This window comes from Mustela nigripes, chromosome 2, assembly GCF_022355385.1.
Source record: "Mustela nigripes isolate SB6536 chromosome 2, MUSNIG.SB6536, whole genome shotgun sequence".
Taxonomy (NCBI): Eukaryota; Metazoa; Chordata; class Mammalia; order Carnivora; family Mustelidae; genus Mustela; species Mustela nigripes.
In genome coordinates, this window is record NC_081558.1 from 8,022,608 (window position 1) to 8,032,927 (window position 10,320).

At 57.0% G+C, this 10,320-nt stretch overlaps 3 protein-coding genes across 6 annotated transcripts in view; 2 read left to right on the forward strand and 1 right to left on the reverse strand.

Moving 5' to 3' along the window:
* The window catches only part of CARM1 (coactivator associated arginine methyltransferase 1), a 40,790-nt gene extending 39,564 nt beyond the window's left edge, over positions 1 to 1,226 (forward strand). For both annotated transcript variants that reach the window (XM_059389030.1, XM_059389031.1), the window contains one exon: positions 11 to 1,226. In XM_059389030.1, the coding sequence (XP_059245013.1) occupies positions 11 to 153 (143 nt within the window). In that variant the 3' untranslated portion in view covers positions 154 to 1,226. The remainder of the gene's footprint in view (positions 1 to 10) is intronic.
* On the reverse strand, positions 638 to 5,852 carry YIPF2 (Yip1 domain family member 2). 3 transcript variants are annotated; one of them, XM_059389032.1, is made up of 10 exons: positions 5,797 to 5,852; positions 5,582 to 5,642; positions 5,074 to 5,231; positions 4,889 to 4,969; positions 3,838 to 3,925; positions 2,498 to 2,614; positions 2,240 to 2,406; positions 1,970 to 2,152; positions 1,751 to 1,879; positions 638 to 1,655 (listed from the first exon to the last, which is right to left on the reverse strand). In XM_059389032.1, exons 2-9 carry the CDS (start codon positions 5,610 to 5,612, stop codon positions 1,769 to 1,771), a joined length of 936 nt encoding a protein of 311 aa, XP_059245015.1. In that variant the 5' UTR covers positions 5,613 to 5,642; positions 5,797 to 5,852; the 3' UTR covers positions 638 to 1,655; positions 1,751 to 1,768. The 3 variants fall into 3 exon arrangements, with proteins under 3 accessions (XP_059245015.1, XP_059245016.1, XP_059245017.1); XM_059389033.1 differs by lacking the exon at positions 5,797 to 5,852 and having other exon boundaries at positions 1,751 to 1,864; positions 5,582 to 5,783; XM_059389034.1 differs by lacking the exons at positions 1,751 to 1,879; positions 5,797 to 5,852 and having other exon boundaries at positions 5,582 to 5,783.
* Positions 5,853 to 5,992: 140 nt separating this feature from the next.
* TIMM29 (translocase of inner mitochondrial membrane 29) lies at positions 5,993 to 7,004 on the forward strand. Its single transcript, XM_059389035.1, has 2 exons — positions 5,993 to 6,125; positions 6,200 to 7,004. The coding sequence occupies exons 1-2, from the start codon at positions 6,032 to 6,034 to the stop codon at positions 6,886 to 6,888; spliced, it is 783 nt and encodes a 260-aa protein (XP_059245018.1). The 5' UTR covers positions 5,993 to 6,031; the 3' UTR covers positions 6,889 to 7,004.
* The last annotated feature ends 3,316 nt before the right edge of the window (positions 7,005 to 10,320 follow it).

The window sequence follows — 10,320 nt, forward strand, 5'->3', positions numbered from 1 at the left end:
CACCCCACAGGGTCCTCCGGCGCCCAGGGCAGCAGCAGCGGCGGCTCCAGCGCCCACTACGCGGTCAACAGCCAGTTCACCATGGGCGGCCCCGCCATCTCCATGGCCTCCCCCATGTCCATCCCGACCAACACCATGCACTACGGGAGCTAGGCCCCTCCGGCGTGGAACAGACTGACAGCACCAGGAAACCAAATGAACACCCTGCCCACCCCCTCCCCGCCTGGGCGGCTCTCACCCCCGCACCGGGGAAGCCCCGGCTCCCGGCCCCAGCCCTCTGCTCTGGGAACTTGGACACTTTTCTACACGACGTCGCCGCCGCCGTCCCCTCTCCACCACCCACCCACATCTTGGCCCTGAGCGTGTGTCGCTGCCATGTTTTACACGAGATCATGTCGTGGGAGCCCTGGCTCCCCCTCCTGCCCTCCACCCTGACCTGGGTCTGACATCTTCTGTAACAGGCGTGTCCAGGGCTAACAGCTGCAGGCCCGGTGTCGGAGGGGGGTGCGCGCGGGGAGCAGCTGCCACCCCACCCGGTCCCCCGGCGCCTGCCCCCCCTTGCCTGTGTCCAGTGGGAAGGCGGTCCTGACTGGGCGGGGCCTCCCCTTCAACTACCAGGCCTTGGTCACAATGGGCGTGACATGCTGCTTTTTTTAATTTTATTTTTTTACGAGAAGAACCAGTGTCAATCCACAGACCCTCTGAGAAACCAGGCCGGCCGGGCCGAGCCAGCAGCCCCTCTCCCCCCACTCAGAGGCTCAGTGGTGAGGGGCAGCCCTGCCGAGTCTTCGGGACAGGGGTGGGGCCAGGCCTCTGGAGACCCGAGGCCCCCCTCCCACCAAAGGGTTCACCTCACACTTGAATGTACAACCCACCCCGGCTGTCGGGAAGGCCCTCCGTCCTCGGCCCCTGCCTCTTGCTGCTGTCCTGTCCCTGAGCCCCTGCAGGTCCCCTCCCCCACCCCTACCAAAAGTTAGAACAGGTGGCCCCATGGGCCCAGGGCCTGGAGGGAAGGGTCACTGTCAGCCACTTGGGGCCGACATGAGAAACCTCAAGAATCGATCGTGGAAGGCGTCCTTTCCCCCTCGTAGCTCACATTAGGCCTGTTTATTTCCCGTGATATTTGTAGACGCTCCAGTCCCTACTACTATGATGGCATTCTGGTCCCTCCCCAGCCTGGGAAGGGGCCTTGCAGGGACCTCTGCCCCCCCCCCCCCCCCACAACCCCAATAAACAAGGAAATGTATGTTTCAGCACAGGCAGTTTTCTTCTACTTCTGCTCCCCCGTTGCTGAACCCCCGAACACGGCCGTGGTGGAGCTCAGGCTCGGCCCTGGGACCCGCTCCCTGGGCACCCAGGAAGGGCAGGCACAGTCGAGGCCGGGGTGGCCCTGTCTGCTCTCCCACGCGTCCCATCAGGGAAAGCAGAAGACCTGGCGGGGAGCCCGGGGGCACCAGCCCCCCCCGGAAGCTCTCTGCTTCGCTGCCCTTTTCCCACCTTTCTACAAATTCTCGGAATCACCTTTGCATAGAAAATAAAAGTGTTTGCTTTGTAAGAAAAGTCTGGAAAGCAGCAGAGTGATCTCGAGGTGTCAGGGGAGACTTCAGTCATGGTCTGAGGGGCAGGGCGGGCAGCGGTTTCCCCTCATGCTGGGCCTGAAAGGGAGAGGCCGGGGAGCAGAGCTGTGACGCCTGGCCTCGGGGAGCAAGGGCGGGAGAAGCCCCCAGGGGCCGCGGGAAACCGGCCTCACCTTTGGGCCGGGCATTCCCTAGGTGGTGTGGGCGCTAGAGGTGGGCGGCGGCGGGAGGTCTGGGGACAGAGATGCAGCCTGTGTTGGGGGGGCCGGGTGCGCCAGAGGCAGCGGCTGGAAGAAGTAAAACTGTGCCGAAGCCCTTGGGGTCAGTGTTGGGGGACAGTCGGTGACACCCCATCTCCCCCAAGCCCGAGGCCCAGCCCTGATCGCCTGTACCTTACAGCCCACGGCCAGGAGGGCGTGGAGCAGCACGACAGTCGAGAGCAGCACCGCAGCCACCAACCTGGTGTCCTCTCGGACAACAGGCCAGAGAGTGAACACCAGGCTAGCGGCTGACAGGGCCAGGGCCAGCCCCCCGAAGAGCCACTGCAGCCATGGGACAGGGATGAGCCACAGGACCTGGGGGCGACACGGGCAGCTGGTTGCCAGGCCTTCCACTGGGCACCTGTCGCCCCCCCCCCCTCCGCAGCCTGGGGCCGCACTTACCACAGTGGGAATGAAGACAAAGAGGGAGTAGCCATAGACGCACACGGTTTCCAGGAAGGTGTAAGGCCCCATGCGCTCGCGGACCCCCTTCCGCCACCGCAGGAAGGCCCACAGCGCCAGCGGCACCAGCCAAACGTAGCAGTAGATGGTGATGCCGGCCACGGTCACTGGGGGGCAGGGGTAAGGCAGGCCATCACCCTCGGGGCTCCGCGGCACTCCCAGCTTGGGCAGGGCCGGGGCCTTGCCTACTTCACTTACCCTTGTGGAACTGGGGGCTGTAGTGGATAGAGGGGTCTCTCCTCTGGGCCAGCACCAGGGTCAGGTTGCCAGTGACGGCCAAGACGAAAGCCAGTGTGGCACAGATCCAGAAGGGGCCTGTGGGCCGGGGGTGGTGAGGAACCCAGGGCTCCCAGGACAGGTGACTTGTCCCATCTCAACTGTGCCGGGACCCAAGCCTCTTTCTAAGGTCCGAGCTACCTCCACCCTGACTTGACTCCCCCCGCAACATGACCAGTGATGACGATGTGGGGTGGCTGAAGCCCATGCTGGCTCCCAGTCCCTCAGCTTTCCTGACCTTTCCATAGCTTTTGCTGTATGTAGCTGATCTCCCTTTTCTGGAAACACACTGCATGTGCTTTCTAGGACTTCGTGCTCCTGGCTTCTGCCACATCACTCCCCTGGCAATTCCTCAACATCTGTAAGTCCCTGACCCCTTTAACAACGGGGACCTTCAGGACACAGTCCTGACCCCTCCTCTCCCTCTGTGTTCACCCCCTGCACGATCCTGCCCAGCCTCCGGCCCTTATGTCACATCGAGCCTAATGTCTCCCAAATATCTCCAGTCCGGTCTGTGCCCTGAACCACAGGCTTATAGTCAACATTTCCATGGGCACGTCTAGGCCTCTCCAGTTCCAGCCTCCCACCCCTGTGCACTCCCCTCCAACCTGCCCAGCCTTTCCAGTCCGTACATGACAGGCCCATTCCTCGGGTGGTCCTGATGAACACCCCAGAGCCATCCTGCCTCTCTCTCCTCCCAACCCCCTCGGGCATGTCAGGACATCCTGGCGACTCCAACTCTGAGATCTAGTCCACAGTCCAACCACACGTGGAAAATGGCAGAGCACTGCTCCCGCCCCGCGCCCCCTGCCCCCATGGCCAGAGGAAGCCTCAGAGCCCTTAACTGAGACTCCTTCTCACGGAGACCTGTACGGCAAGCGCAGTCTCCTCCTGTCACCTCTGTGACCTCATATAACTCACTACGCCAAGGACAATACTGCCCCATCACTGGACCCGTGTCCCCTTCTGGAATGTTCTTCCCCTGAATCTCCTCAGCACCATCCCTTAACACCAACAAGGCCTCATCCTTCTCTCATCCTTCTCATAAGGGTCTTCCCTGTCCAACCCATGCGAAACGGCAACTCACATGCTCTAAACTGTTTGCTCTTCTTCTGAGCCCTGCTGCCCTTGGCAGCCTTGTCTAGAACCGTCTCCCCAGACAGGACGTGCCCCTTGCTTTCTTCTCAGCTGGAATCCATGGGCCAGCACCCGCTCCACGTGTGCGGAGGGAGTTCTCGAGCTGAATGCACACCACCACTCACCATACAGGTCTGGCCGATTCCGCAGATGGTGCCGCACAAAGTTGTGGCCAGGCCGGGGCAGCAGCGAGCCTCGGATTCGGTCCAGGACCTGGAGACAAGGTGGGGCTCAGAATGGAAGCCTTGCACGGGGCCCTTTAGCCCCGACAGAGGAGAGGGCCAAGCTCCTGCCCTGCCCTCAGAGGCTCCCTCCTTGCTGACCTCCCATCTCCCCTGCCTGCAAGGCCTCAGATGTTCCCGCTGGATTCTCGAGGGGCTGGAGCCGTTCCCCCTGCCAGTCTCAATACCCCAGTGTGCTGCCAACTGAAGGAATCTTCTGGGCCAGTCATCTTTCCCTTTACTTCCCCTTCCCTTGGCGTGGCTGCCCTGAACAGCCTGTCCTGCTGTGACATGTCTGGACTGTGAGGTAGGGGACAGTCAAGTCCTTGGTCTCCTTCCGCCTACATCTCTCTCCTCTATGTCCCCTGTTCTGCGCCCCAAGTTTATGATTTCCCTTCCTGGCCTGGGCACTCTGACCCACGTCCTTGCACCGTGTCTGCTAATTCCACTCATTCCTCTCCTGCTCTAAACCCGCTGATGGCTTCCCAGCACCGTCAGGATAAAACCCAAACTCCTTCACACAGCATACGAGGCCTCTGTGCTCTGGCTTCCGCCTACCTGTCCCCCACTTCACACTCTCCAACCAGACCAAGTGACCGCGGGTTCCTGTGACACCTCACGCCTTCTCTCCCCTCCGGTCCTCTGTATCTGCTGTTCCCTGTGCCTGTAACACGTGCTTCCCTTCAGTCTGCCCAGCTGAGGCTTCCTTCTCCTTCCGGTCTCAGCGCACTCCTCACCTCCTCCAGGAGGCCCTTCTCTAACCTGCCTGAGCACATGCATCTGTGTTCCCATGAGCCCCGGTCACACCACATGCAGTTAATCCAGCCAGCCTGGGCGGGAACTCGTTCTCCCACCTGGGCATCCCCAGCACTCCGGTGTCCAGGAAGGGCTCGGTGCTGGTGGCTCGAGCCCTGTGTGACTGCAAGCCCCATCCCACCCGCTTCCCGGGCCTGACCTGGGATGTGTCCACGTCAAAGAAACTCTGATAGTAGCCAAACGTCCAGAATCCGGGCTGCTGCTTCTCCTCCTGTAGGAGCTGAACGGCATGGGCTTTCAGTAGCCGCCCGTATGGCCTGGGCAGAGGCTGGGGGCAAGGCTGGGGGCAAGGCGGGAGGCAGGCAGGGCCCCGCCGGGACTCACCGCAGTCCTGTCACTCTCCTCCACTTCCTCCTCAACTCCATAACTGCCACCCGAGTCCACCGCCACGGCCACGTGCCCCTGTGGGGTCAGCTGATTGCTTCCACTGGTGGTGGCCGCATCTGGGGTCTCGGCCAGCAGATCAGAAGCTTCCTCGAACTCTACCGAGAAGGAATATGGGACACAGGCGTGTTTTGGGAGTCAGGACAATTTGGTTTGGTCCATGGCTCATCTGGGGGCCAAGACTCCAACTGGGGCCACCGAAGGGCCCAGCTTCCTAAATTATGAGCATGTGGAAGGCGTGTTCCCCCACTCCTAGCCAGGGCCTGCGATTAAGGCTGCTTCTGGGATGGGGTCAGCTCTGGGACAGAGGCTCTGCCGGGAGTGGGGTTCGAGTCCCGGATGGGCATCTTGCCTGGGTCGGGGTTAGGGCTCACAGCTGACGGGGATTCATGCTGGCGGTCAGCTGGAACCTGGGTGGGAGGTTCCGGCCGGTCGCCGCCGCACTCACCGTGGAAGGCCAGCTCGTCGGCCGCTGCCATGGTCGCTCAGGGGCGTCACCGCATCCCGCTCTGAGGACAGAGGCCAATGACACCCGCCCCCAACCCTATTCGGTGCCCCCCGGGGCCTCTCTCTCAGCCCCGAGCCCAGCCTGGCCGTTAGGGCACGGAGCCGGGGGGTGAAACTCGCCGTCCCCGCCCCACAGGTGCACCCCGCCCTCCTCACCTGACGCTGCCTCAGTCGGCGTGGCCCAGGCTCTCTGCGCCTGCGCGGCCCGCCTCCACGCCACAGCCGACCGCGCTCAGCTCGGACAGCAACATCCGGCATCGGTCCCTTTTCTATTCTCTTCCGATGGGAAACCACTTCCGGCATTGCTCACGCTTGCGCAGGAGGCCCCCGGGCCTTTTTCTTCGCATACGCGGTGTTTCTCTTCGGAAACGGGACGCCAAGCCGGAAGAGAATGGCGACGGCCGCTCTGAAGAGATTTTGGTCCCGAAACCGAGAAGAGTCTGGTGGCCCAGCGGCCGCGAAGCCAGGCGTGTGGACGCGGTTGGGTGAGTAGCGGCGGGAGGCGGCGGTGGCCACAGCGGCCTGCTCTCACCTGTTTGTTCTGCTTCTCTCTCCTCAGGCTCCTGGGCCCGCGTGCTGCTCCGGGACTACGCCGAGGCCTGCCGGGACGCGGCGGCGGCGGCGCGGGCTCGACCCTGGTGGGCGGCCGTGTATACGGGGCTGCTGGGCGGCGCGGCGGCCTGCTGTGCGCTGGCGCCGAGCGAGGCGGCCTTCGAGGAGGCGCTGCTGGATGCTTCGGGGACCCTTCTGCTGCTGGCCCCGGCCACGCGCAACCGCGCCTCCGAGGACTACGTGCAGCGGCTGCTGTGGCTGCGGGGTCGCGGCCGCCTCCGCCACGTGAACCTGGGCCTCTGCGCGCTGGTGTACGAGGCGCCCGTGGACGCCGAGGCCAGCCTCTACCAGGCCCGCTGCCGCTACCTGCAGCCCCGCTGGACCGACTTCCCGGACCGAATCCTGGACTTGGGCTTCGTGGGCCGCTGGTGGGTGCTGGCCGCCCGGATGCGCGACTGCGACATCAACGACGAGGAGTTCCGGCACCTGCCGGCTCATCTGCGCGTCGTCGGGCCGCATCAGCTGCATTCCGAGACCAACGAGCGGCTCTTTGACGAGAAGTACAAGCCTGTCGTGCTCACCGACGATCAGGTGGACCAGGCGCTGTGGGAGGAGCAGGTCTTGCAGAAGGAGAAGAAAGACAAACTCGCCCTGAGTCAGGCCGACTCCCTGGTGCGGTCGGAGGTCCCCAGATGAGACCGAGGCCTGGGTGCAGACCGGGCCCAAGCCCTGGCGCGGATGGTGCAGTGGGTGCGAGCGAGCATCAGATGCAGAGTGATTTAAATAAATTATGTGCAGAGTATTTCACAGCCTTTTTGGCTACTCTCCTCTCGTTCCTGTTAGCCAAAGCTAATTCAGAGTTAGCTTGGTTTTGGTCTCCGTCTCGGTTGGTTTAGGAGTTGGGGGAGAGCAAAGCGACAAGACCATGTGACGTTTATCATTGTCGAGTTAGCTGTGAGTCTACATGAGCCTTCCTCATTGAGCCTCACAGTTTCTCGACCAAGGCTAATCACATTTGTCAAGTGACTCCCAAGGAGTCCTAAGACCGTTCTGATTTTCATTTTAAATTTGGAGTTGAAAAGTTTATCCTCGTTTTCATGAGTAGTAGTTTTAATCATTCTGAAATAAAGCTAAGAAACAGTTTCTGGGTGGCCAGTCCGGCGTCTGCCTTCCGCTCAAGTCATAATCTCAGGGTCCGGGGATCAAGCCCTGAGTGGAACTCTGCTTAACAGGGAGTCTGCTTCTCTCTCTCACTCCCTCTCTGCGCTCTGTCTCTTTCTCTGCTTTCCCTTTCTCTCTAAAAAAAAAACAAAACAGTTTCAGGGGCGCCTGGGTGGCTCAGTGGGTTAAGGGCTCTGCCTTCAGCTCTGGTCATGATCCCAGGGTCCTGGGATCGAGCCCTGTGTCGGGCTCTTTGCTCGGCGGGGAGCCTGCTTCCTCCTCTTTCTCTGCCTACCTCTCTGCCTGCTTGTGATTTCTGTCTGTCAAATTAAAAAAAAAAAACAAAACCACAGTTTCAGAGGAAAGAGGAAAAATAGCACAAAGACGTTCTTTGTACCCTTCACCCAGCTTACCCCAAATGGTAACGTTTTACGATAAACCATACCAAACCAGGGGACTGTCAGTGGTACAGATTTTACAGGAAATCTTTTTGCAAAAACCACCTTTTCCCTCACAACAGTGATGTTGAAGTGATTTGGGAGGAAAAAACATCTTCTGATCTGAAATTATCTATAGAATCACAGATTCTGTTTATATTTCAATAACCCTGGAAACCCAGAATCCTGTGGATGGAATAGGCTAGTGTACAAAGCTGGTACTTAGGTTGTGATAACTCTACTTTAAAAACAGATAGAGGAATGAGGGTATCTCTGTCTAGTTAATAAAGCTGGGACATGAAAGGTTGCCTGGCTGGCTCAATTGGAAGAGCACGTGACTCTTGATCTTGGGGTCATGAGTTAAAGCCCCATGTTGGGCATAGAGCTTACAAAAAACAAAACAAAACCCCCAAACACCAAAAAATCAAAGAAGCCCCATGAAACAATAATCTTTGTTGTGGTGTTTGAGTTCATGTGTTTTGCTGTTCAGTTTTGGTATTTAGACCTTCCGTTCATTTTATGGGTATGCTGGACATGGTGGTTTTTTGTTTCTTTTTTTAAATTTATTTACTCTTAGATTTTTATTTATTTGACAGAGATCACTAGTAGGCAGAGAGGCAGGCGGGGTTGGGGGGAGGGATGCAGGGTCCCTGCCGAGCAGAGGGCCTGACTCAGGGATCCCAGGACCCTGGGATCATGACCCAAGCAGAAGGCAGAGGCTTTAACCCAGTGAGCCATCTAGGCGCCCCCAGTGGTTTTTATACGCATATTTTTGGGACAGGAACATCTTGCAAGTCAAACTTTTCATTGTACAGTGGAAAAAGTGATGTTCAAAAAGTTGATTTTTCGGGGCGCCTGGGTAGCTCAGTGGGTTAAAGCCTCTGCCTTCGGCTCAGGTCATGATCTCAGGGTCCTGGGATCGAGCCCTCCATCGGGCTCTCTGCTTGGCGGGGAGCCTGCTTCCTCCTTCTCTCTCTGCCTGCCTCTCTGCCTACTTGTGATTTCTGTCTATCAAATAAATAAATAAATCTAATTTTTTTTTAAAAAGTTGATTTTTCCAAAGCTGTGGCGAAACCATGATTCAAGCTCTAACTCCCAACCCTGTGGACTTACTCCTCAAACTCAGGGTCCTATATTAGATCTTATTAGATCTTTTTTTTTTTCCTATATTAGATCTTAACAGCATCCTGCCAGAATTACTAAATGCTGCTATCATTAGCCGTAAGTAAACCTTGAATACAGTGAGTTAGTGAGTATGAAAAAGAAATTAATGAGAACAAATATGGCAGATACTAAATTATAATCTTACAGTGTTACCTACCAAAGGCCTAAATCCTGATGTCTCTGTTCAACAGAGATACTAACCAACCTCAGGAAAGGTTTAAGACACACTGGCATCGAGTGAGACCTGTTCCTCGCTGTGATCAGAAGTACTGAAAGAGTGGCATGGCCTCACCCCTTGAGCTGGTTATCAAATGCCACTTCTGACATTCAGCCAGGGTGGGTCCCATGCAGACCTCCTGTAGGTGTGAAGCTGAAAGGAGCAGTTGACAACCAAGTAGATAACTCAGTGTTCCAGGAATTTAGGGGCTTAGTGTAGGCCTAAAGTCTGTGTGTCTTTGTCTTTGGTTGGAAGGTCAGCCTTTTCCAGAGGAGTCCTCCATATTTTTGCTCCCTCTCTCCAGTACCTTTTTGCCTCCTGAGTTGTAAAGCCTGTGGACTGGAATTGTTAGATCAGACAAGGAGACTGGGTGTTGGGGTATACACAGGCGCCCAAAGGGTGGTTCCAGGGGTCTGTTCATTGCTGAGCTCCCAACACCCTATAGTGCTTAGTCCAGTGTGGGCCTCAGCAAATGCTGAAAGAGTTAAAGGAGATGACCATATGCCCACTGTGGGTCGGAGCTTGTGTGATCCTGCTGGGGAGAGGGAAGCATTGCAGGACTGGCTCTCAGCCCAGAAGAGATCCCACCCCGCCCCAAATCTACCAGCATCAGAAACAGCAAAGCGGATGAACTGTCTCTTTCCATAAGGAGTGTAGGGTCTGGGGAAGAAGTGGGACTGAAAAGTACAGTTTGAATCCCAGCTTTCACACGAATGTTGTGATTGAACTGGACCAGAATAATTAGATAAGGAAAAAGAAAGTCAGGCTCCTGGGTGGCTCAGTTGGTTAAGCAACTGCCTTTGGCTCAGGTCATGATCCTGGAGTCCCAGGATCGAGTCCCGCATCAGGCCCTCCCACCTCTCATGTTCTCTCTCTCATTCTCAATCTCTCAAATAAACAAATAAAATCTTAAAAAAAAAAAAAAAAAAGTCAAACAAATTGGAAAGGAGGATTAGTAAAATTGAAGGATACAAAATACACAAAAATTTGCATTACACAAACTAATAAATTGAGAAAGCAATCTCATTTACAATTGCATCAAAAACACCACTTAGGAATAATTTTAACCAAGGAGCTGAAAGACCTGTACGCTGAAAACTACAAGACATTGATGAAAAAAAAAAATTGAAGAAACATAAATGCTCATGG